We start from the raw sequence: 27,711 nt of genomic DNA on the forward strand, positions 1-27,711 counted from the left end.
ACATACAATAACTCTCATTCTCGTGTAGATAAGATATTTCTATCAAAGCATATTTAAAAATTTTATTGGATTAGGCTGAAAATTTAATTAAAATTAAAAATATTTAGATTAGGGGTGTTTTTGATTGATGGATTCATGGTTAAATGTGCGGCTGGATCAGTGGACCCCGCAGAAGGCGAATTCCCTCCCGGCACTGCCTGCTTCTCGGTCCTCGCGGCGGGCGGCTGGCTCCACTTATCTCCGGATAACCAACTCCAAAAGATATCTAAGCTCAATCAACCGTCAAGACGAGATCAGACGGAAGGGCATTTATATTCCCTTGTGCCAACCTTCTAAACTCCACGGTTCGTACGTTTTCTGTCAATGAATTTATTACTCCGCAGGGTCGGTTGGCAGAAAGTATTTTTCCTCCTACAAATATAATTTTTGGAAAGCAAATTCCTAAGAACAGGATATGTTTGGTTGATCATGAAAAAGTAACAAATTTCCAATGTGCTTATATTTGATTGACCATCTATTTTTCTGAGAAAATATTGTCCTCTGAAGTTTCAAGATAAAGCACACTTGAGGCTATTTCCTTTGACAAAGAGTTGATTAACCAGGACATGAACATGTTGTTGCAGCGACGCCATGCGAGATACGTTGGGGATCCTTCTTCAGGTCTGTTGATAGAACCATCAAGGAACCCATACTTTGTTTTTGCTTCCAGTGCCAAAGTTATGGATCGTTTCCATGCATGATAATCTTCATTGCCATTGAGTGGCTGAGGAACAAGAATAAGACCGGGGCTCTTTCCATGATGGAGATAAAAAAGGCTAGTTGGATCATTCATCGGATAAACAAATGTGTTAGTCATGGTGAGGTAAGAACTCTCAGAAGAGAAAGAAGGAAGAACATCTACTGAACGTCCTCAACGTGGCTCTGATACCATAAAGAAATGAAATGAAGTTGGGAAAAAAGGAATGGGCTCTTCTTATTCATTGCAGTATACAAGGATTCTATATATAGATGCCGATGATCCTTCTAGTGACTATTTTTCCTAGCTGTTAACAACAAACTAGCAACAAAAAAAACAAACTTCTGGTGTAACTAACTCTGCCAACTGCATGCATAATATGGAGTTTGTAATTTTCCAATATATATGTACATAGTATTTAAACATATTTATATGCATTAAGTTAAACAAGCTGACTTTGAGCTTGGCTCATTTACTCGATCGTGGAGCATGCTTATATCAAGCAACAGAGGTTCATCAGTAGCGGCTTGCTTGCTTGACCGCCCTACACTGAAGAACCTGATATCTCTCACCCTTAATAAAAGTTATATAATTTCTGAGAAAGTTATATATAATTTCTATTATACCCTTAATAAAAGTTAAGTCTTTAATACCTTTTTAATGCTTCTTTAATGTTGTAGGGTTTTTTTGAAAAAAATAAAAATGAAATGATTCCCGTCTCATAAAAAAATAATTTTTCTATATTTTTCATAATTTTTTTTTCAAAAAATATAAAAATTATATTTTCATATGAATATATTTTTTTCATTTTTTTTAAAATTCTAACTAAATAAAAAATATTTTATCATTATTTTTTTTTATTGACCACACTTTTCCACCTCCTTTTTCCCGTCAACCAAACTAGCCTGAATGGACGCAAATCGGCCCCCACGTCCCCCGTGAGTGCATCTTTTCCTGGTTCCGTCCATTTGCCTGTTTCTTGGTCTCACGGGGGCCACCTCTCTCACTTTCGCTTTCCCTACTTTTACTGCCCCCGCCCTTCCCTATCTCGTTGGTTGTTGCATTTTCCCCTCTCGCGCACCCCCCCCACCCCCTCCTTCTTCAATCTAGGGTTTTCCGAGCTATTTGCTCCCGATGGAAGCCGGGGATTCGGCGTCGCTCGACGGAACGGAGATTCACGGCTTTCAGACAAAAGCTGGTACGGGTTTGGACGGGATTCTGTGTCGAGGGATCCGAGTTTCAGGGTTTATTGGCCGGTTTTAGATTAGTTTTCGGGTATTAGGTATTGTGTGATTTCTATGGGTTTTGGCTCGGAATATAAAGATTGCACAGCTTCTAGTCAGTTCTGTGTTATTCTTTATGCTGTTATGGTGTTAAATTCTGCTGTTGTAGGTGATGAGGTTTTGTTGTAGAACTCTTATTAGGTTAAAATCAGCGGTACTGTGTTTTCGTTTGTTCGTAAAGGATTCCTGATACATTGGAACTTCACTCCTTAAAGTTGTTCTTGATGTTAAAGTATCGAGTGACACTCTTTTCTTGTTTTCTTGTTGTCAATTTGCATATCTATGTTTAGTGCAACAAACAATCATCAATTCTTCTAGCTTGCAAAAATGATCGTAAATGCAGATGTTTACATTATTTGTCTGATACATGTTGGTTCTGATGATTTTTGTGCTCTGTGAACAGATTTGCGTATAGAGAAGTTAATGGAAGATGCCTCGGCAAGGTGGCTTCGGCCTAATGAAGTTCATGCAATCCTGTCTAACTACACGCTCTTCAAAATCCAACCCCAACCTACTGAGAATCCAAGAAGTATAACCCTTGCACTTTTGCCTTCAAAAGATTGTATGTATGTATAAAGGTTTTTAGTTGAGTATTAATTCAATGCATATTTTAAAACCTGAATCTCCCTATACCTGATTAATGAAGTTTTCAGGCACACAATCCCATGCAGACACATGCAGTATTACTCCATTTTCTTGATCCATGTATTTCATTATTTTGCTTGTATTCTTTCCCCTTGACATGCTCTAACTATATTGTTCAAGTAAGTTTTTAGTTACATATTTTAAACATCACCTTATTTAGATTCATGTTTTCAAACTCACAAGGGATCATGTTTTCTGGGGATGCGTCAAAGTGCATGCTTTATTTTCTCCCTTTTCTTTCATGTAAGTCACTGAATATGAGCAATCTGTTCATGTGGTGTCTTGGTAGTTAGTACTCATTCGCTAACCAAATAAATGAGCCATTAGCTGTGAGTAGACTTCACCACCTGCTTATGTAATCTTCAAAAGAAAGCAAGTGAGTCTGGCTGCATAGTCGAAGTTGGCAGCCATCATTTTGCTTGCTAATTGTAAGCAGTAACATTTCAAATTTTAATCATATATTATTTTGGTAATCATCTAATTGGATTATTACAATAACTGCAAAACTAAATTGATTTCATTTTCTTGTTAACCAGTTAAAGCTTCAAGTTTTGCTAATTCTATGTTTTAAGATTGGCATAATATGAAAATTATGCAAAAAGAAACAGGAAGAACCCTAAAAGACATTTTGTAATAAGTTTTGAAAGGGAAGCCTTCAAACTGCTTTTCTTAATTTAGTCGTGCAATCGTCAAAATGGAAATAACCTTTTGGCAGTTGTGTTAAAGTTGCCTTCCTCAAAATACCCATGACTTCTCTAAATTCTTTCAAAAATTCTACACATTGTTTGGAACATTTTTCTGTTCTTTCCAGTCATTACACCATTTTAGTGGCGCTCTTCCAAAAATGAATATCAGTATTTTCCATCGTTCCTAGAAGAAGAGTCATATATATCATCTATAATCCCTTGGAAGTATATGCCTCCCCTTCAGAGTGTGTTGTAGGAACTATAATAGTTGAGATACATGTCTGTTAAATTTTTTTGTGCTTTTTCCATTTGTATATTCTCTCACTAGTAGTTGGTATATGTGTTCTATACATGCACCTTGTAGTAGCTAAAATCTTCTCACACGGTGAAATTTAAAATAAATCTACCTTATTAGGTTGTGTTGCACTTAAGCTAAGCCAAGCTCTTTATGCACATTTGTAACTTCACAACCAAGGTTGTAAATATTGGTGGGATGACGGAGCATCCCACCATCCCGAGTGCTAGGACGGGGTACCATCTAGAGTGTCTAGATGGGACGGGTTGGGAAATGGACCAGGATGGCATGGGAAATCCACTATCCTAGTATTAGGATGTAGGGCATCTTGTCACACAGAAAAAAAAGGGATGGTCCTGTCCTATGGTATGTAAAATCTTCTTCAAAATAGTTTCTTAGGTTGAGTATGTCTTGAGAACTCTATAATAACATTTTTAATTCTTAAAAAAGTTATTTATAACACACACTTATGTGTATCAATTATCTTCTTTCTTTCATGTAGTATGGTAATATATGATCTATAACATACTCACAATGAATTTTATTATATATAACTACATGAAAATGGAAATTTTAGGTTCATTTGGCATTATTCCTAGTTTTACTGTTTTTAGGAAATAATCTAATTATGTTTATTTAATTTCCAATTTTTTATATTAGCTAACATATTTGGGATTCAAAATTATCTCGCATTTCATGAAATATAAAAATGGCATGTAGTGGCAGCTACAACGATGGCACCTATAGCAACCACAATGTATGGGTGCTATGGGGGTGGAGGCGGTTGGAGCTTGGATGGTGGGGGGCAAGGCAGTCCAAGGATGGGGTGGTGGTGAAGTTGATGGCTAAGGTGGTGGTGGTGTTTGAGTGGCGAGGGTCTTTTTTTTGGTGTGGGGAGTGATGGGTGAGGTTGTGAGTGGAGATAATGGTTGTAGGTGTTCTTGTGGTTGCTTCGGTGGTAGTAGCTTTGCAATAGAAAAACAAAAATTCTAGAAGCAAAAGTTTTCTACCACATAGGTTTCTTAGATTTTTGAACCAATATCAAATACATTGAACCAAAATAGGTTAGCAAGATGCAGTTGTTATTTTTTTTTTAACTTTATCTTTAAAAAAATAGAGAACAGAGTTGTATTTGAGTGAACCTGTGCTTGAGCGATCTACTTGTAATTTTTAAGGGAAGCAGATTTGTAAAAATTCTGGTTTTATTTCCTTTTATTTGGATGTTTTTAATGAGTTCTAGATTATTCCCCCTTCAGTTCTTATTAATATCTTTAAACTTGACATCTTATTTCTAAAAGCCAATAATATGTTTAATCCCTTGGTAACTTAAGTCCTATTCCTTTGCCTTTGTCATGGTGGGTGTGTGAACCCCTCTTTTTAGATTGCCCCAATACCCTTGAATCCAAAAAAAAAGAGCTGGAAGTCTTATCTCTTGCCCAAAGACTGTTAGAGGCACTATAGTAGTTTGTCCCTGGGGATACAAATCTTTTTTTTCTCCAGTTCTTTGTCCATAAAGTTGATTCATGTTTGGTAGACATGCACCCTACAGTAGCTAAAATCTTTTCAGACTATAAAATTTAAAATGAATTTACTTGTTAATTTTTGTTGCGCTTAAAACTAAGAAAAGCCCTTTGTGCATCTCTAAAGCTTCCAAACATTTTTTGGGTTGGGTATAACTTTGAAAAATTAGAATATCATTTTAACCAAGGATTTGAGCACTGCTGCATTCTAGTTCACATCAGTTGTATTGGTAAGTCATAGATACCAGTACGCCCTTTTGTATTGTATTTTGTTGGTACACGGTATTTCACTTGTTGTGTAGGCACCAAGAGATGTATCATGTGTTGGTACAATTTGTTACTGTATTGGTAGGCACAGTAACTCTCTTAAACTTTGAAAAAATTCAGATGAACAATAAGCTGCATTTAGACCATGGGCAAAAATGACATGGAACTCTCTTAAACCATGAAAATAATCATATTTTAGAGTCCAACAAGGTAGGAGTAGGGGTGTAGATGAGCCAAACGTGAGCTAGCTCAGCATTAGCTTGAGCTTGGCTCGAGATCAAATCAACCTAGGAGAGCCCATCTCATTTCATGGTGAACCAGCTCGAGCTCGAATTGACTGGGGCAGATAGCATGAGAGCTCTAGAGAGAGGGAGAGGTGGATTTTGTAGAGGAAGAAAGGACTTCTAGATAGAGGGAGAGATAGATGGTTTGCTTGAGAGCCATGGAAACCATGGGATCCAACACTGTTGTAAGGGACAGGATCTAGCATGAGGTAGTTCATGAGGACTGGAGAGAGGGAGGGAGGGAGAGAGAATGGGAATAGAGAGGGATGGGACGCAACTACAGAAAATGAGAGGGATGGGGAGGGGATTAGGGCTCAATCTTTAGCTTTCTTTCACCCAATCTCTTGAGCCACCATATCTATGGTCTAACTTTTACAATATTGACCAATAAATGAAATTTGTAGCTACCGAATTTCATATCCAACAACTATGGCCAGCAATTGATTTGGCAGGTAATGGTACATACTGTATTGAGCCGAGGCATAACGTAACTAGGGGGAGGGAGAGGAAGGAGAGGGTGGAGAGAGAGAGGGATAGAAGGGAGAAGAGAGAGAGGCATACCTGATTGACTGCAGTGATAGAACCTTAACCCTAGCCATGGAGTTGTTATCATTGTAGAACTCTTAATCCTAGCCGGTATTCTTGTCATCATGGATCATCGAGAGAGAGGGGAGAGGGGAGAGGAAGATTGAGAGAGGAGAATCAAGAGATTGAGAGATCGGGAGAGGAGAATCGAGAGAGAGAGAGAGAGAGAGAGAGAGAGGGAGAGAGTTGAATTGGAGAGACAGAGAGGATCGAGACTTCGAGATGGGTTTTTATTAAAAAAAAGTGGTTTGGTTCTGGAATCGGATCGACTGGGTGAACCGTCCCGGTGACCAACTGGTCTAGCTCGGTACCCTGAATTACTTGATTTGGGTTGTTTTGACGGCCCTTGATTATATATTTATTATTCGTTATATCGAGCTGAACACGGGCAAACTAAATCTAGCTTATGCTTGGCTTGTTTACATTTCAAGCTCAAAAGTCCTGCTCATGTTCAGTTCATTTACTATGTGAGTGAGCTATTGTCAAGCTGAATTTTGAGCCAAACATTAGCTGCTTGCAAATGGCTTATTCGCTTGACAACCCTAGGTAGGAGTGATGCATTGAGTTATTTTATAAGTATATGATTCTTTTGGAAACCATTCTAAAGTTCTCTTTAATAGCAAGTTATCTAGCTTTGGTTGTATCTTAAAATTTTATTTTTGAATTAAAGCCAAGAAATTAATATTTTTTGAAGTTAGCTTTGGGAACTATCAATTTGAGGTGTTTTGGTTTATTGCCTCAAAGCAAAATTTATCAAGGCTAGTGGTACAATTTTAGTTACAATCGAAAACTTCAGATTAATCTAATCATTTTTTACCCAGATTTTCTCCCCTACGTTAAGGGTTTGTTCTAGTGAATTTATAAAACTTATGGCGGGTAGAAAATGATTGACATTTAAGTTTGCTACATATTTGCATTTAGCAGTATATATATGTATATACACAAAAATGCTTATCTACTCGCATGTTTGCTAGCTTTTTTGGAGTCATTTAGTTATCATGCTAAATGCATCTAATTGCCAATAGAAGGATAAAAACAAAATCAATATGCTTAATTTCTTTATACTAAACTGACTATATAAGAGTGCATAATTACATCATATACTTTTTGAGCTTTAGATATGACATATATATATATATATATATATATGAGCAAGCATTTAGAGCTTTTATTGGCCCTTCTTTAGTGTTGTTTGATGTGCTTAGCATGCCATATTTTCATCTAATTGCTTTTATGTGAGCCTATGATCAATATCTGCTAACTTTTCTGATGTTCTTTTTTTTTCTTCCGCTATATATGATTTAGGTGGAACCATTCTATTGTTTGACCGTAAGATGCTGAGGAACTTTCGTAAAGATGGCCATAATTGGAAGAAGAAAAAGGATGGGAAGACCGTTCAAGAAGCCCATGAAAAATTAAAAGTGAGATTTCTTCAATAGAAAACCTTAGCAGTATCATCATCATATATGTTGTTTACTTTTGCTATGCAACTATATCCAATTTATAGCATTTTTTATGTCATATGGAATGTTTTAATTTGCAGTATGTTTTTTATGGCACCCTTATGTAGTTGTCACTTGAATGTTGAGCGTGTGTAAAGCATCACAATTAGACACATATGACAAGCTCATGCTATCATATCCAAATGTGCACACTAAGTTATTAGCACATGATAGCTAATCCATCTAGCTATTTATATTATCTTAACAAGTGATATCAATTAGCAATGCATTAGATTGTTAATGAATAGTGTTAGTGTGAAAAAGGCTGTGGAGAGGGGGTTGAACAGGAAGTGCTATTTTGTTGTAAAGATGCAAAAATCAACTCAGAGAGGAGATATTCTATATCCAACTAAATAAATAATAGCCCCCTCAGGTAGTATTTTTGTGTTGAACACCAATACTTTGCATTTTCTTAAAAAATATCTATAATATTATTCATTTACTCTAACAACCTTGCTTAAACTCATGCTGAATCAATCATCAATATATATAGCAATAGATGAAACCACTCTTTCTAGTCTTTATATCAAAGCTTATGATTAGTTCATTAGAAGTGTCAAATAAAGTGGTAGACTCGCAAAAGTGTGCTGCTCGAGTAACTTATGTTAGAGCAAATAAGCAAAGTAGCAAACTTCTTGTTGTTGCAACATGGGCCATTACGTGATTCTAGGCTTTGATGCTGAAGTCATCAAATTTGTCATCTTTTATCTCTTTCAAATTTCAAGAGAAAGGCCCGTGATTACAAAATTTAGTGGTGGTACATAAATTGATGGTAGTATTGATTGATGAACATCAAACAAATCCTAAAATTCTATGTAAGGGCAACTGAAAAGAAGAGCGATTGAGTAATGGTTCTTGAAGGTACTGAAAAATGCATAAGGTTTTTCATAATGAACTAATTGCTAGGATTTGGGTGCAGGTGCATATTAGTCCATGCCATATGGTATGTACTAAGATTTTCTGTTCCGAGCTCTATTAACTCGGTATCAATCATATAGTACCAACCCGCTAAGGTACTGATGTGGTACCTGGCTCGATATGATACCGCACCAACTTATAGTATAGCTATTACCAAGGTCCGCCGAACTGGTACTGGAACTTGTACTGGTCGGCGGACGGGTCGGTACGGTACCGGCACGGTATGCTTGGGCATCCCGGTTCTGAACCGGCATGCCTAATTTTTTTTGAGTTTTCAAGTTCAATCAATTGGTAATCAATTTTTTCAACTTTTGCAATAATTTTAAGTCTAATTCGATATTTTTTGATGTTTCTAAATGATGCATCTTGTTGTTTTAAAATGATACAAAACATAAAATGATTAGGGTGATGTTGCATGCTACAAGAAGCAACATGAAATATCCTCAAATCAAGTAGTGAGGTGAAAAATATAAAATAACACAATTAATTACATATATTTAAAGTACAATATAAATATCGATATCTAAAATCTCGTCGAGTGGCATTGTCCTTCATAGATATTTGGATCATTAGTATAGTTAGGAGGCAGATCAGCCCACTCCTCTAACTAAGCGGCGTTGTAGTCTTGTATGTTTATCCCATAAGGAACCGCTATGGGTTATAAACACTTTTGGATTTTTTGCCAAAGCTCTGGCTCTGAGAAGTGTTCTTTGGCTGATAAAATGACCGATAAAATGGCTGTAAAAGGGCCCATTCGAATAAGCAGACAGCAAAATTCGATCCGTAAGATGCTCCGGGCTGCGTAAGGTAATAGCCGCCGGGCCTTAGACATACCATATCTGTATCTGTATTCGAGCTATTTTTTGGAGCCCCCTCAAAAATAGAGGGAATGAGATTGGAGAGGAAGTACATCTTATTTAGTCTTGGATCATCCTTCAATCGCGTTGAATCAGTGTGATTTTGCACATTGGGAAGAAGGGGGAGCTACAAAGAAGAAGATGTTCAGTCTTCCCAACATCTTTTAACAAAAGAAAGAAAAGGGGAAGGGGCCCAGTTTCGAACCGGGTCAAATTGGTGCGAATTAAACGGTTCGCACCGAGTTCGAACGGAATCGGCTGGTTTCGAATGGTCCGGCTGGTTCGGTCCAATTTCGGCCTTTTCTGTCCGGTTCGGTCCGATTTCGGCATTTTCCGGCCGGTTTTAGTCGGTTTGGAATCCGTTTTGGCCGGTTTGGAGCCGAAACCAAATTTAATAGATGAACCAGCCTGGTCCCCCACCGGGTCGGCTCGGTACGGGCCGAACCGCTTGGTGTTTCGAATGGTCCGGCTGGTTCGGTCCAATTTCGGCCTTTTCTGTCCGGTTCGGTCCGATTTCGGCATTTTCCGACCGGTTTTAGTCGGTTTGGAATCCGTTTTGGCCGGTTTGGAGCCGAAACCAAATTTAATAGACGAACCAGCCTGGTCCCCCACCGGGTCGGCTCGGTACGGGCCGAACCGCTTGGTTCGGTCCGGTTCGGCCTACCTTGGCTGTTGTCTTACTTAGTGACATACCCTATGGCGATATGGGAGTGTATTGTACTAACTTGGCCCATACTAGTAAGCTACCAGTTTAGGACTTGGTATTGAGATGGAAAACCTTGGCATGTACTATATGGGCCAATTCAAGTATGGTCCACATTATCCTATATCAACTTATGGTGGTCTACATGTAATTGTTGAACTTTTATGACTAGCGCACATGCTTATTTTTTTTGAAATAAGCCTGAAAATATGATAAGGCTCATGATTGACACAAGATGGCATCATGATCGACATGGGTGAGGCACACAATAATTTAGTCCTTCCATTTGAGGACTAATATGGTGGCTCATCAAATGTCCAACATGAGCAGATGTCCAAGGGAAGAGATTTTATTTTGAAGAGATCACTCACAAACTAGTGAGACCAAGTGTGCTTGACAAGTGGCCCACCACTAGTAGCATATGACTTTTTGGGAGAAGTTTTGTGGACATATTGATAGTGGGATTATTGGTTAAGCCAACATCATTAAATAGACAAGGGGTCTATCTTTTGCTACAAAAACATATAACCTTTGGTGACAAAGCAACCTTAAAATCCAAAGAGAGTAGAATGTCCTTTATCTTAAATCAGTGCAATAGATACTACCTTAAATATTATAGAGAAACCAAGGTAGGTATTAGGGATGTCAGTTGATGACCCAACCTGCCGACCCGACATGAACCCGACCTGTGATAGGTTTGACATAAATGATGTTGGGTCGTAAAAAGATTGACTTGGACTAAACTCATACATTAATTGGGTCAGATTCGGTTTTGGACTACCCATTTAACCTATTTAGATTTGTTTGATAATCCGGTTAAGTCAGGTCAGCCCGTTTACGACCCATTTATGAGTTGTTTATGCCCATTTACAACCAGTTACTTGTGTCAAATTGGGTTAAGAGGTTACTGTATACCTGACTTGACCCAACCTGCTTATTAAACAGGTTATGCGGTTTGGGTTGGGTTACATGTTTATTAAATGGTATGGGTTCACGTTTGAATCCCTGACCTGTTTAATAAACATGTTGGGTTTGGGTTGGTAGTTTTCCTCTACTACCTCTTTCTCAACCCAATTAGAACCTGATGCAACCCGACCTACTGCCAGTGTTAGTAGGTGCGGCCACTAAGATCCACACTATGAAATGATGAGCAATGATATTCTGGTGTTACTAGAGGGATAATATTCGAGAAAGGCATGACAATGACATGCACTAAGGATGGTAATGTAAAATGTGCAAAGTAAGCACATGTAGTGTCGTTCAGGCCATTCTAGCTCAGTGGACTGGACAAACCCTATGAGGATGGCATGAAACTCTAGGAGGGCTGCAACCAACCTCTTCCAACGTATAACCATGAAGAATTCTTCTTGTATGTGAACAACAATGATAAATATTGAGCCTTGAATAGAGGTCCTCTGTGCCACAAAGGCATAGATCATGTGAATGCCATACTTCTGAGTGATAGTTTTTTTGGAATCCTATGCTTTGAGAACCATATATGTGAATCAATATGAAACATTTTATTTTACAGCTTATTTTTTTGGGTACATATTTTATTGCTTGTTTATATGCTCTCATACAGCTAGTAATATGTCATACATTCACTTTTGGAGTCAGAACATAGTCCACTTGTTGATTGGGGTAACTATGTGAGCTGCTTCCCACTAAGTCACTAGGGGGCTGGTCCTTGTGCATGCCTAAATTACATGTAGGACTTGCATTTTACATATGGTCTGCACTGCTGATAGTGCCTAGGCATGAATTTGTGTATTGTCCTTTCATGTGAGAACAGTACAGCATGACTGCTGATTGCTGTGCCAATCTTAGTCGGGCAATATGATTGATGAAACAAACTAGGTGGCTTGATGTTGTAGTATGGTTGTTATTTTCTAGGTATTTCCGTACCTGGGTAGTGCTGTATCATTCATGTATTACAGAAGAACAAACCCAGATGCATAAACTTTTATATTTTATTGTATTAATTCAAATCACCTTTGGTTCTGTCATTTTTTTTTTTGTGTAACTTAATCTTATTTTTGGCTCGCTCAGTAGTGTAACTTTGCCAATTTCAAAATCTGCTTCAGAAAAAGACAATCATTGAGATATTCTTCTCAATTTTGTTACAGATCGGGAATGAAGAAAGAATCCACGTTTATTATGCTCGCAGTGAGGATGATCCTAACTTCTACCGTAGGTGTTATTGGCTGCTTGATAAGTGCGTAGTTCTTCATGCTTATCCTTTTAAAGTTTGTTTTGGGTTTAATGACTTCATATTGCACATAAGCTATGTATATACAAGGACAAGATGAGTGCATGTTGTGAAGCTTTTTCGTTGACTTCCCATTTGGAAGTAAACATGGTCACGTGCTGAAGCCAGTATCCTTTGGCCTTGATCAACTCCTTCTACAAACCAATGAAGCAATCTAATAACCAAGCTGAGGTTCAGAGCTTTCAGCCATGTTACCTAGAAACTTTACTTTGAGGAATTCTAGATTGTTAAACACTTGAACACAATACAGTGCCGAGGACTGGAATTCTCGAAGACTGCACTGTGTGGGTGCGAAAACTCATCTAGAATTTCTGAATGCCTTGTCAAAAAGTCAATGTTGCAAAATCCTAACTGCCAGAAAAAAATTTGATCCAAATTGTTGGAGACAAATGTCACAACCAAGGTCCGCCGTACCGGTACCGGTCGGCGTACCGGTGGCGGCCCGGACTGGTACGAAACCGGTCCCGTACCGGTGACGTACCGGTCCGAACCGGTTCCGTACCGGTCCGAACCGGTCCCGTACCGGTCCGAACCGGTCCCGTACCGGTCCGAACTGGTGGCATATCGGTCCTTCAACAATAAATTACCGGTACCGGATTTTACGCTGATCCGGTACCGGTCCCAGGCCGGACCGGTACGTACCGGCCCGTACCAGCCGGTACGGACCGGTACGGTAGACCATGGTCACAACCTTTTTTCACTCTCAAGTATTTTGTAACATGGACTGCATGTTTTCCATTTTAAAGTTCCACTTTCTATTCAACTTAATTAAAAAATATAGCATGAAGCTTATCATATTCTTGAAACCTGTTTCTTTTTACCTGGTTTGTAAAATCATAAGCCCCCTGAATGGCGAAGAATTTTTCCTCTCCTTTTGTTGGGCCCTATAGATGCAGGAAAAATAGGCTTGTACATGCAGGAAAGAGAGCTTGCCATTAGCTTGGAAAGTAACACATACTAACTTGACCAGCTAAGCTGTTAAGAGTGCAGGGAGATTGAGAAATACATGGAAGGCAGGGAGGACTTGGAGGGATGCACAAAGGGAAGAGAATCAGGTTGAGAATAGAACAGGAATAAAGAAGAGATTTGTTACCTTAAAATGAGAGGAGGGGAGGGGAAGGGGATTTATAGTTCAATTAGGATGTTGTTATCAAAATTATATAATTTCAGACATGATACATGACAGCATGTAAGTTAGGAATGAGCATGTAATCTTTAATGATTTGTGTGCATCACCCAATTGGCTAGGTTAACTGGGCTTACGCCTTAACTTATCCTTAGCCTGTTTGACTATTATATTAACATTGAGAGATGAAGAATATGCATGTTCCTCTTGGTTATGGTTTGTAAGGGCAAGCGAGTGGCTACTTCTCTTCGAGGCATAGGGAGAGTGAGTTGCCACTTCTCTTTGAGGCATTAATCCATTATTATGGAGGTTGTGTTAAAATTAGTGTTATTGCTATTTTTTAAGATTGTAAAATAAATAATAGACATCAAAACATAATAAATGTAATAATAATGATAGCAACATTAATAACAATGACAACAATTGATACTTACTACTTAATACCTAATGGCCATAACTAAAACATTTTTAACAATTTTAACATCAGTAGCAATATACATATCAAGCTTAGCCATAACTTGCTTCTAGTCACCAGTGGACTGAATACACATCACTTGCACGAGCTCGCATAGGAGCGGAGCACATATGCATCCACATAATGCAGCCACATAATGCTAAGTAGGATTGCATATGCTAAGTGGGATTGCATATGCTATATGGGCTGCCTGTTTGTCCCACATGCAGCGCAAACACATATAGTGATTGCTCATAGGAATGTGTTATTGTTGGGGGATGAAATTTGCATATGCAGCTGCATTTACTGCTGTTGAAACAGTGATACAGATTCTCCTTCAGGTGGTCACCTTATGTTCGGCGCACTTTACTAAATCTTGGTACCATTCCATGTCATGATGTGTTTGCAAAATACTTGAACCATGGACTGATGTTATTTGCATGTTTCAAGAAGGGAGCTTGGTCCTTCATAGTTACCGGTATAAACATGCCATATGGAGCAAGATTTTTAAGTTTCAGCAAAAATTGACCAGTTTTAGTTGAGAGCAAACCAAAATCAACCTCCAGTTTTGGGTTACTGTTAGGTTTGATAGTTCAAATCAATTTTGACCTAATTTCAGTGCTCTCTGTTAATTTTGGCCAAACATGACCAAAGCTTGCCATACATGCTTTCTTTTAAGGTTTATTTGGTGTCTCCATTCATATTGGGTTCGTTTCTTTCTTTATTTAATTATGTAGGTTATTTGGTATATAGATATTTTTTAATTTTTCCTTCCACAAGTTAAGAGAATATGGAAAATTTAACCCTTGACAGGCTGAGGTCTTAGAGAAAACCTTTGTTATAATAATTTATAAAAACTAATCTGAACAACTAGATACTAGACATTTCACAAAAATATCATTTTATATAAAATAAGCATAGCATCGTTCCGGTAAATGGAAATATAATGAAATTTTGAACAACTAAAGTCCAAAAAAATGAAAAATATGTTTGTTTGTACGTGTTCACAGTAGAAAACACTAGCATATTTAATTTCACTTATATGCAATATTAACCTCACCTTAAGGTTGTCAAAACTCCAAAATAGAGAACCTAGACAACAAAATATGCTCTAAAATGTTGTGTAATGATGTTTCTTGGGCTTCTTTGTTTTCTTCTTCTGTGTTTCTTATATTTTGACTGAGGCCCAAAACAAGGAACAAAAATTTCCAAAACCATTGAAACCTAAACTCATGGGACTTGGCCAAAATGAAAACCGACTTTTCAAACATTAACATAGGGGGCGCTTTGCATGTGGCTTTAATATTGACTGGATCAACATTTGAAGAATGCTTGACTTCCCTGTAGATTGGATGATTACCAGGCTTTAGTCCAAATGCATTGTCGGGAAATTTAGGGAGGGCATCAGTTAATCTGGATCCATGCTTAAAGAGACCAGGTGCATGTTGGTTCATATTGTGCCTTTTTATTTATTTTTTAATTTCTTATAATTTTTTATAATTACGATATGCAGTTTTGTTATTCTACAACTGTTCCTTTCTAGTTCTATGAAATAGACTGCTTAATGAGATTGACATCTGGCGCTGTGCCCAACAGGTTTATTTGAAGTTGATTATGAGTAGTTTCAACATTTTGTTAATGTTGATGTCCAGTTTATACAAATATTCAAGTTATGTTGATATCCTATAAAGTTGCCAACTGAAATGATACTATAACTGTTTCTTATTCAGGAAGTTGGAGCGCATAGTTCTTGTACATTATCGTCAAACTTCAGAGGTTTCTTTCTTTCTATCCTGTCAAAGATTTATTATAATTCTTTGCATCAAGCATTTTTATGTGCAAATCAAAAGTCATCTAACAGCAAGAGTTTTACTTAATAGGTAGATGAAATTCTTTGTAGCATGTATTTTTCTTTGTGGACCTGAATCTTCTGACTCAAAGTACTGTAATTTCTTTTTCTTTATTTTGAAACTCTTTCAACCTTTAACAAGAAAGCTATGTGCTCAAGTAATTCTGCATTAATGATGCTTGATTGCCTTTTGCTACGAGGTGAGGTTCTTTAGAAACACACAAAAAGCTCAAGGTTAGGTGGATAATCTAAAGTTCATGCCTTGTGGCCATATTCTATGCCTAACATGAGATGCATGCTCATAGGCTTGAGTTATATTAATTCCAGTGGAAGGAATGGCTTGATTTTTTGCAATATTTTGTATGGTATTGTATGCCAAGTTTAACATGGTAGGATATATTATTATATATCAAGGTTAGTTAAATCGGTACTGGGACCCATGGCGGTCGGCTATTGGTTCGGTACAGTTTCAGTTTGGTATGAGGTGAACCGGACGGCTCACCCCGGTTCAGTAGATCATGATTCAAGTCTTTTAAAGAGGTGGGGGGGATTGAACTGGTTCAAACTAGAGCGGTTCGCACCGATTCCGCTTGGAACTGCCAGGTTTGAAGTGATTCGCACCGGTTCAGGGCGGTTTAGGGGGGATTTCAAAATTTAGGGCCAAATCAATCCGTTCCCCATCGGTTCACTTCGATACGGGGTGAACCGGCCGGTTTGGCAAACCTTGTTATATATATCCTTCGATCTTTATGCAGATTTTAAAGCTTGGTAAAATATACACCACTTTTTAAATTTTCCATTAGTTTTATCTTGATCTATTGATTGCTTGCAATTAAATGACTTTATAGATTCTGGATGTTATCTTTCCAACGGATGTAGGTAGGTTCACCGTCTCGGTACCGAACCCCGTAATGGTGCCACATTAGCACAGCATCGGTACGGTACGGTATGAAATTTTTTTAGCGTACCGAGTATCGGTACTCGGTATGTCAACTGTATCAAATATCGGTACTGAACTAGTATGGTATGGTATGTCCCGTCCCGTCCCGTCCGGTTCAGGCCGGTACGATATGCTATGGATGTAGCTGTGAAAGTTAAAATACAAAACCACCTTGTTTACTTGTTGCACCTCTGATTTATATGTGTTCTCAGGAAAATGCTTCTCAGAACCCTTCAACACCGGTGGAATGTACAGAAGCTTTATCCTTGACAAACAGGATGCATCATGGTTCTCCATCAACACCAATAAATTCTTCTGGTTCAGCTCATTCAGAGTTGTCTGGATCTGCTGTTATGTCAGAAGAAATCAACTCAAGGGAGGATCATGCAATCAACACTGGTGAGACAGACCCCTCTGTTGGTCTTTGATGATTATATATGCTCAATCTGTTATAATATTCTTCCTCTCTGTCAAGATAAAGTAGCTCATAACTTGTTTGAAGAATCTCAATACATCCTACTTTTACTTCAAGCTGAATTTTTAAAGTGTTATTTTGTTTACTTATTTTCTTCCATTCATTGATGCTAGATGTGCCTGGTATTATTACAAAAGAAAAAAATCCAAATATATAGTGTCGTTGGTCCTCAAATTGTAGGCATGGTGGTTGATGCACTTATGTTTGTTAATTCACCCCTGAGATAATGCTTTCATGTCGCTGCTGCACATCTTGGTTTATAATACATTTCTTCAATGTTTTCTTCTCCTGCAGGTTCTGGTATATCTCTGGCTGACAATTGTAATGAACTTTGGAATCATGAGTTAAGTCTACATGAAATTAACACACTGGACTGGGAAGATCTAGTGGAGCCACAGACTTCCACTGTTTCTATGTTAGGTAGAGAAGGTATGACTTATGTGCCATGATAAAAATTGGATTTTTACAACAGAAGCCTGACCATGGTTCCATTTTACAGGTGTTGCTTCATCCTCTGTCCAACAGATGCCAGATGGTTTTAGGAACTCTGTGAACAATGTAAGCAACATGCTGTGCACAATTCTTTGTGGATGCAAAAGTTATACAAAAGTATATGTTGTGATGGGAAAATAGATCCTGAAATTGCTTACCAAAAAAAAGTTCTACAATTAATTTGATAATAACAAGTTATTCAAGGCATGCATAGATGCCACCTCATTCAACAGCATGTTAAAAATGTGAACCCTTATAGACGAGCTTCTGTGGGTTATTTTCAACATCAATGCGTTTGGGAAAAGAGCTATTTTTTCCAAAAAGCACCACAAGTTTTGGTCTGATTCATTGCATCCGTCCACCTGTGTTTCTGTGGTGCATCCATAAGGTAAGAATTTTTTCTACATATTAGAGTAAAAAAGAAAAACTCAAAAGAAAGAAAAACTTGTCCTATCTTCTCACCTTGTTTGCTTCCTTCGTCCTCCAATTTCATCTTGTGTTTGTCTGTCTTCCTCTTTCTCTTCTTCTTTTCCTCCTCCTCACTTGTCACCCTCAAATGCATTATCAAACTCGGATTCAGCGCAAAATGAATTTGGAAGGATTTTGTAGTGAAGTAGATTCCGTCATCTAATATAAAGAAAATGGTTTGGCTGTGCTTCAACCAATTCACATTTATGTTGAATAATATTGGTCTGTGCCTTGGTTCATCAAACTAATATAGCATAACATGTTTCTGTTGTTCCATAATCTAGATTGGTAATTGAAGCTTAGTATTAGAAAATTTCACTATTGTCCCAGGCCTTCCATTCCAGGCTCCAGCCCATGAACACTAAGGAGTTAGGTTGGATGAGTTGCAGTGGTGCAATGGAACTGCTAAGACGGCAAAAGTGTTTCCATATGCAGCTTCAATTGTCTATTATCGTCTCATACAGTATGCAAGTACAGTGCATGTATTGACTATGTAGAAACAATTTAATGCCTTAGCATCTAACACTTGTGAAGAATGCTTGACCTTACATATTGCATTATCACAAGTTGTACTCAAGGCGCCTATTTATTTATGTAAAAGCATTCTAGTCCTTGTTTTGACATTTACTTCTTATCCAAGATCCGTTTTATCTCATAAGCTTTAGATGTGTTGTCAGTGTTCATGTAAGTTAGCTCACAGTTAGAAGTTGCATAATTAGAAGTTTACCTTTCTCTTGTCTGAAGCTTAAGATACACGAGGAAATTAAGTAGATGATAAGAAAACTTCTGAAGCTTAAGATACATGAGGAGATTAAGTAGATGATAAGAAAACTATCTATTTGGTCTTTTGCCAACCTTGTATAGTCTATATCTTTCTTTTCGTAAGATTTTGCAGTGAAGTGCTAGTGTTCATTGTGCCACAGCATAGCTTTCTTCCATCTCATGATGTGGTTGAGGGAGTAACTTCTTCTGGACATCCAACTGATGTTACTAATGGTAATGGGATCATTGGAGTTAACCACGTAAATGGTGGTTACTTTCAAACGGCAAAGAATCAGGAGAACCCATCACCGCTGTTCAAGACTATGAATCCAACTTCTCAAGTAGCAGACATCAAATTAGATTCTGTTCATAGCAGTGCGAGTCCAGATATTTTTACTGGTGATGTTTTCCTTGCTCAGAATAGTTTTGGAAGGTGGAATTGCATGAATGATGATTCCCTTGGCTTTGTGGCTGATCAACTTGAAGCCTTAAATTCGAGTGGCGACAAATCAAATGCTTTTACAATAATGGATCAGTCCTCAACTGCGGAACAAGTTTTCAGTATTACTGACATCTCGCCTGGATGGGCTTATTCCACAGAGGAAACCAAGGTTATTTTCTTAATTTTTTTCGAAGCATTTGTTTTATTCTTAACCTTAGGTAGTTAGGTGCCTTTCTTCTTTTAGAAGATGAAGCTACTGACAATAGCAATTAGCTGGCATCTTATAAAGATTTTTAATGCCTAACATGTTTTGTGAAACCAGTTATTTTAATTGCTTGTATCAAGGGTTGAAGTACTGGTACTGGTAGAGTATGGCATAGTACCATATGGGCACATGGCACACCTCTTGGTGCTGGCACAGCATAAATGAGGTGATGTTGCTTGGGATGTTGCTTGTGTTGCTTGTACAGCTGGTGTGAATGGGTATGCATTCGGCACTTAAATTGTATCTGTATCACTATCTGTAAGACATGAATCAGTTTAATGTTTTCTTAAGATCATGAAAAGGATCTTTACTATCAAGAGATGTGAAAGGTGATGTGACTTGGCTAGGTAAGCATTAGAAGTGTTCTAACACCTGGTTGATGTGAAAAAGTAGGCATAACAGTTATGAAGAATGCTTCTTTTAAGTATATGAACATCATGAAGAAAACATAAGTACTGCTCTGACAGATGATAAGAATTTTCAGTTGATGAGCGAGGTTCGATCTAAATAGCAAGTATCTGCAATTCTGCATCTTTACTTGTGGATGAATTTGTCAAAGATCTGCGTGACTTGAAACAGTCTTATGTGGAGATGAAATCTTTCCTTTTTATGAGCTTCATACAGTTTATTATACTTGCTAGCCCCTAGGGCAGTAAAATGTCATTTATGGATATGATAATGAGCTCTTGTAGAGCACAATAACCACTGGAAATCTTTTGCCTAATAATTATTCTAACAGGGAAGTAATATTTCAATCCACAATTCATATTCTTGAAACCTTGTGTCTCAGAACTGAGATTGATACTCTTCAGATTGATCTTGCTATTGAACGTTCAGTTTGCATTTATTGTATGGGATTCAAACTTGCATCAGCATTTTAATTCTGGTTGTGTCTCTTTGTAATATAATGACAAAAGGAATGTATGCAGGTTCTGGTTGTAGGACATTTCAATGAACCATACAAACATCTCATGACATCCAATATTTATTGTGTCTTTGGGGAGATGCATGCTGCTGCAGAGATGATTCAAGCTGGTGTCTACCACTGCACCGCAATGCCACATCCACCTGGCTCAGTGAATTTTTTTATGACTTTGGATGGCTATACACCCATTAGCCAAGTTCTGAGTTTTGATTATCGATCAGCGCCGAGTGTTAAGTTGAATGGAGGGGTTACTTCATCAGAAGATGACAATAACAACCTAAAGTGGAAAGAATTTCAGGTGCAGGCAAGGCTTGCTCATTTACTTTTCTCTACAACCGACAATATTTCCATTCAGTCCAACAGGATACAATCAAAATCCCTGAAGGAAGCAAAAAGATATTTATCAGCCACATCTCCTTTAATGGCAAAGGATTGGATGAATCTGCTCAGGCTAAGCAGCAATAGTGAAGCCCTCCATGTACCAGCTACCCAAGACTTGTTTGAGCTGGTTCTGAAAAATAAGTTACAAGAATGGATTTTGGAGAAGGTAGCTGAAGGTTGTAAAACAACTTCCCTTGATAGTCAAGGTCAAGGAGTCATCCACCTCTGTGCTATTCTAGATTATGCATGGGCTGCTCGTTTGTTTGCCTTGTCAGGCATGTCTTTGGATTTTCGAGATGCTTCTGGCTGGACAGCACTACATTGGGCAGCATATTTTGGGAGGTACAATTTTTTCAATATTGAAATTAAATTTGGAAGATGTAATTGCTTTCTGTTAAATGTTTTCCATTGTGTTCACATCTAGGAAAAACTTTTTTAATTTTTTGGTAGAGGATCTAATGGTTGTCAAGAAATAATATGGTTATGGAATTTGTTCTTGAGCAGGGGAGTTGACCATATCATTTTGATGGAATTTGAGTTTTGGACTATTTTTATTGAACTCAAAGGGGGGCAGTTTCTTATTTATTTGTAATATCTGAAGCAAGGTTTGCAATCTTGGTACTGGACCCTGTACCAATACCATACTGGTATGGTATTGGTATGCCCGGTATGGGGGTTGGTTTGGCATATCGAGACTCGGCACACGTCCTGTAGTCTTGGTTCGATACTGATATGTTACGATATTATGCCCGATATGGGATGGTACACACTGGTACAATGAACCTTGATTTGAAGCAAATGATATTTTTTCTTAAATGGTATTCATGTAAATAATGTTTGTTATCAGTTGTCTTCATGTTGTGCCATAGGTTGTTTACAACCAACAAACAACCTCCCATTCCCTCTCCAATGCAATGAATGGTTAAGAAAAAGTGTTTTGAACTTTTTTGGGCCTAGTACCAGTCAGAATTGAGCCTTGCTATCAACATGGTTCGATACAGGGAAGTATGGTTTGACACCCTTCCATTTTGCTGGGTACCCTAGCACACATGCATTCTTTGTGCTGACAATGGTCCAGCATAGATCAGCATGGTGTAACGAGCACAGACCAGCATGGTGTGACATTCAAAAAATTGCTTATCATAATATGAAGCTGACCATATGATTTGCCAACCATTAGTATTCACCTAATGCTGCAAGAAATTAGCTGGTTTAACAAGATGACCTGCATGCTAATTAGTGGGAATAGATATGTAGGTTCAGCTTTCTGAGTTTGATCCTAAATCTATCTCTCCTATTATATTGGGACAAGTGTAGTGTCATGGGCTTCATCATCCAATATTTTTTCTGTCTCCGAATGGCATCAAGCTGATCAGTGGTTATTCTCTCACTTGATGGCATAAATGGTGACAATACTGACATCTCTTCCATATGTAGCTCACTTCCAGATTGCTTAGTAGATATGCATCTGCCTCTGTGACCTCTCTGTGTAAGTTGAGCAAGTCTCAAAAGTTTTTTCTCTATGTCAATCTACTTAGAGGGGTGAGCAAAAGGGGTATTTAACAGCTTTATACTATGATGCCTTCTTTGGGGGGTTTGAGCTCTAAGCAATGACCTGGTTACTTCTTTCTTATCAAGCTAGGTGCCAGTGCGTTCAAGGACTGTCAGTGACTTTTCATACCTAGTGCAAATTCATCCAAATGTTGACTCAGACACTATTTCCATCATGACTGCTTGCTTTATCAGGAGTATGCTATCACTAAGCTTGTAGCTTCTCAGGCTTTATACAGGACATCCAACTATGCTCTGTCACTATAATCAACATTATTGACAAGGAACTACTTTAGTCGATTTCGCATGTTCATTTTATTTCATGGAACTGAAACTCTCCTATCAAGAACTTAGTTTCTTCAAACTTGCTTGCAGCACTTTCTGATGCTTAGATGCAGACTAAGTGACCCATCCTAAGCAAAAACATGCGGAGAATGTTATATATATAGAATGTGGATATAACAAGAAGGGAAAGCTTATGGTCTTATATAGAGCAACTCTTAATATTTACAGGTGGTGGATCATATATCCCTCCTTTGGTGGCTTGAGGATCCAACATGAGAGGAGTCTATAATGCATTCCAACGGCTGGCAATGCAACAATTGCTATTTAAATGTGTCTAAGTAGGCATAAATTCAATCCTTAAAACAATACTGACCAAATTGTTTGACTATGGATATTATTTTAGATACAACTAGTTATATACAAGGAATGCTGAACCGGCCTGTACCGGCCGATTCAGCCCGTACTGAACCAGTCCGGTATTAAAAAACGGTACCGGCCCGTACCGACTAGGAACCGGCCCAAACCGGTTGGTTCACACTGGTTTCAAATTTTTTTGGGCTTTTGGATGCGTGAACTAGGCCGAACCAGTGGTATTGGTTCGGTTCGGTCCGAACCGGTCCGGTGGCCGACCAGTATGCCTACCGGTACCGGTTCCAGTTCGGTGATCCTTAGTTCTATATGTAGCTTTTAGTACACCATGATCACATTATTATGTTGAACATCTTATGCATATTGTACATGAAATCTCACATGACTCGACCAAGTTATAGACTGTCATGATTGATCTGGATATTCACATGAAATTCAGGTGCTTTAAACATTGATTGTTAATTTGCACTTGCTTTTTTTTCCTTTCCTGCATTGTCCTGGTCAAGTTCAAATGAACATGCATGGATTTGTTGATTCAGGGAAAAAATGGTTGCTGCCCTTTTATCTGTTGGGGCAAATCCAAGCTTGGTCACGGATCCTACTTCAGAATTCCCTGGAGGATGCACTGCTGCTGATTTAGCATCAAATCAAGGGTATGAAGGCTTGGCTGCATACCTTGCAGAAAAAGGATTAACTGCCCATTTTCAGGCTATGTCCTTGTCTGGGAACATAAGTGTGCCCCTGTCACCAAGTTCAACCAACCAAGTGAGCTCTGAAAATGTTTATGCTGAGAACCTTACAGAACAAGAACTGTGTCTAAAAGAATCATTAGCTGCCTATCGAAATGCTGCTGATGCAGCAGACCGCATACAAGCTGCATTCAGGGAGCGTGCTTTGAAGCAACAAACAAAAGCAGTTCAGTTGGATAAACCTGAGATTGAAGCAGTCCAGATAGTTGCTGCACTAAAGATTCAGCATGCATTCCGCAACCACAGTAGACGAAGGATGTTGAAGGCTGCTGCACGAATACAAAGCCATTTCCGTACCTGGAAGATTCGAAGACATTTCCTTAACATGCGTAAACAAGCCATCAAGATCCAGGTAATCTTGTGTTTGGGTTTAGCCAATAGAAATTTTAACCATATTGTGCAGTGTAAATATTATTCTCCTCTCGAGTCAATTCTGTTATTGTTTATGTCATCTGCTACCATAAGGAAGCAACAGTCCTTGAAATGATGCAGTCAAGTTTTTGGAAACTGTGATGTGGTAGCTATCATATCATGCAGCATGTTGCCCATTTGATCTTCTTGATCATCTGATTCAGTTTGAATTTCTTCTCAGGCTGTATTCCGAGGTCATCAAGTGAGAAAGCAATACTGCAAAATAATATGGTCAGTTGGAGTGCTTGAGAAAGCAATCCTGCGCTGGCGTTTGAAGAGAAAAGGCTTACGTGGTATTCAAGTTGAATCGAAAGAAGCAATGAAAGTGGATACAGAAGAAGAGAGCACTGAAGAGGATTTTTTCAGAATTAGTAGGGAGCAAGCTGAAGAACGTGTGAAAAGATCAGTCATACGGGTCCAGGCCATGTTTCGTTCACATCGAGCTCAACAAGAGTACCGAAGAATGAAGCTAGCCCATGAGCAGGCAAATGTAGTGCTTCTTAAAGGAGATATCTTAAATTATTTTTGATTATAAATTCACTTAAAATATCATGATGCCTACAGCAAGATCTTTAAGGTCACAACTGATGAAAGATGCTTAATAGACTGACTTCTGGTGACAAACTTGCTCCCTGTCAGATGTTGGGCCCAATATCTGACCAAGTGGGGGTTTGGGTGGCGTCAGAAGCGGCTCCATCAAGCATTGCCCACTAACAAATCCTATCCTGCCTCTGTTGAAAGAGAGTATGTTCTTTCGAATGCACATATAAGTAAAATGTCATCCATCAAACTGAAGCCCTCTGCTTCAGTATATGTAAATTGCGGTTGAATTTGTTGAGCCAGTTGCATAGTTTGAACCTGCTTCATGCTAATAAATGGGACATAAATTCGGTATTGTTGTGCTTATTATGTTAATTGTGCTGTCAAATCTAAGTTTCCTTTATTGTGTAATGGTGCAGTTGGAATTCAATGAGCTAGATCAATGGCCATAGGCAGATCTTTGAAGCTGTAGCTGTCCAGGATGGGTAGCTTTTCTTCTGAGATATCTACTTCTGTGCAAAGATTTTAGTTTCCATATGCTCAAATAGGTGTACAGTGTACTCAGTTGAGCTAATTAAGTAGAATTTGGGTTGTTTTATTCTGGTTAGCCATATGACAATTGTTTTACGCTGTATATTTATTGGGGCTGATCCATGGAAACTGGCATCTCATGCGAAGAGAATGTTGTAATAGTGCTTATGAAAACTGTTTAATTTAGTGCGAAGCTGAGAATGACGCCCCATCTGTTGTGTTGTTTATCATGCTTGAGTGGGCTGCTGCAATTTTGTGACATTTAACCAAGGACCTGGCTCTATTTTCACATCATTATGGTAGTTCTTTTTCTTTCCCAGTCGTTCTGATGTTCGCACATGTGGATGAACTGCACCTACAACTTTTGTCAGCCAAAGGCTTGTTCCATCTACTAATTGGATGTGACCCACCCGACTGGAAGGTGCCCTTAATCTAGATGGGTATGCCCTGCGAGATTTCGATGAACTGTAGTTGCGCCGTGGATCAACAGCTTCTTAATGACCAAGGGATGAGGTACTGTTTCTCCCTTGGTATACAGCTTGAATGAAATTTCTGGTTGGATAACCTTTTTAGTGGTTGCCATCTTGTCTTCATTGCTAGAGAAATAATGGATGTTTTTCGCCCAGCCATCAATCCTTAGGCTCAATCTTTTAAAATAAAGATGATGCAGGGCATATATTGGACAACATAAGTGATGCTGAAGGTAGTCATGGAGTTGGTCTAACAATCTCTCTTAACATGCTCTTGCATGCGCATTTGATGTGATAAACTGAACTGGAATAGTTTGGACAGGCCGAACCTGAATGGAGCATGGGAGCACCCAAAAATAGTTCACCTAGTCTTCTTGCTTGAAGAATTTTCCTCTATTTATTTAGAGGATTCTAAGAGCCCGTTTGGTTGGAGGTATTTTGGCATAAAAAAATAAATTCTATATCAGATTATCATATTTGATACGAAAAATAGATATAGGAGATGGTAAAATAAATATGGATCCTATATTTATTTTTCGGAGAGATGAGTGAAAACAAATACAACCCGGCGTGGTATTTGTTTTTCCAGACAAGATTACTAAGTAGAAGTAATTTGAAATTGTTATTTCACTAAAATATCATCACTTACATTATATTAGTATTATAAAGATATTAAAGTATTTTGATTGATAATATTTATAAATAATATATTAATATTTTTTTTATTAATGAGTACTAATTATTAAATAAATAATAAACAAGTATTTATTAATTATTAATAAATTTAACATAGTATTTATTAGTAATTAATATATTTATTTATATACCAAAATATACTAAGATTTATTTATAATAAGAAATATATTTTCTAATATATTTATAATTAAATTAAAAATATTTATTAATTTGTGTAGATATATTTTAATATTCCAAATAACTAATATTAATGATGTTTATATAGGTGGGCCATAAATGACCAACAAATAGACTGAGAAAAAATGTTACTACTTGAATTGTTTATTCAAAGATATTATTGAAAATTTGGTAATATTTTTATATAAGATTAATTCTAACTAATCATATTAAATTTTTTCTGATATTATTTTTCATATCAAATATAGTAAAATTTATTTTTTTTCATAATTATTTTTTTAGATAAATAACTTTTGGGAATCATTGGATTATTTTGTAATTTGATATACACCTACGAACTCTAAGATGTAAATGAGTGCTTACTTCTATTTTACGTATGCGGAGACAAGTTTTGGTCCGACCATCAAGCTCACAAATTGGTGCCCAAGGTTAAGCTTGAGGTAGGGCACGCCATATTCTTCAAGCCCATGATCAAGTGCCGTCCTAATAGCTACTCAAACCAACTCATTTGAAAGGCAAGTTGGATCGAGCAACAGGCAGGCCTCGCTCGATGTGCACTCCATTTTTAGCATTTATAACATAAAGAAATGGGCAACGATGGCAAAAAATGAAATTATTTGATTATCTTTATGTATATAACATGGCCAGACAATGAAAAGGTCGGTTGTTTCTGCTGCATAAAAATAGTTTATAATATAATTAAATAATGACAATTATTTAAGTTTTACTAATTGTGCGTATACGACAAAATGTTACAGTGGTTATTTAAATTATATGTTAAATGTTATACGGCAGATCCGGAT

At 37.8% G+C, this 27,711-nt stretch overlaps 1 protein-coding gene across 14 annotated transcripts; it reads left to right on the plus strand.

The window, feature by feature from the left end:
- Positions 1-1,682: 1,682 nt before the first annotated feature.
- Positions 1,683-25,776, plus strand: LOC103704644 (calmodulin-binding transcription activator). 14 transcript variants are annotated; one of them, XM_088713672.2, is made up of 13 exons: positions 1,683-1,934; positions 2,423-2,548; positions 7,607-7,722; positions 12,408-12,496; positions 15,861-15,906; positions 17,132-17,318; positions 17,689-17,823; positions 17,894-17,952; positions 19,278-19,727; positions 20,753-21,471; positions 23,874-24,435; positions 24,676-24,984; positions 25,454-25,776. In XM_088713672.2, the coding sequence occupies exons 1-13, from the start codon at positions 1,871-1,873 to the stop codon at positions 25,484-25,486; spliced, it is 2,895 nt and encodes a 964-aa protein (XP_088569798.1). In that variant the 5' UTR covers positions 1,683-1,870; the 3' UTR covers positions 25,487-25,776. The 14 variants fall into 14 exon arrangements, with proteins under 14 accessions (XP_088569798.1, XP_088569800.1, XP_026659467.1 ...); XM_088713674.2 differs by having other exon boundaries at positions 1,742-1,934; positions 17,689-17,814; XM_039117877.3 differs by having other exon boundaries at positions 1,776-1,934; positions 2,423-2,581.
- Positions 25,777-27,711: the final 1,935 nt, after the last annotated feature.

The sequence above is a fragment of the Phoenix dactylifera genome, chromosome 17 (genome assembly GCF_051530095.1).
Source record: "Phoenix dactylifera cultivar Ajwa chromosome 17, Ajwa_hap1_PhDact_Kaust_v1.1, whole genome shotgun sequence".
NCBI classification, from domain to species: Eukaryota; Viridiplantae; Streptophyta; class Magnoliopsida; order Arecales; family Arecaceae; genus Phoenix; species Phoenix dactylifera.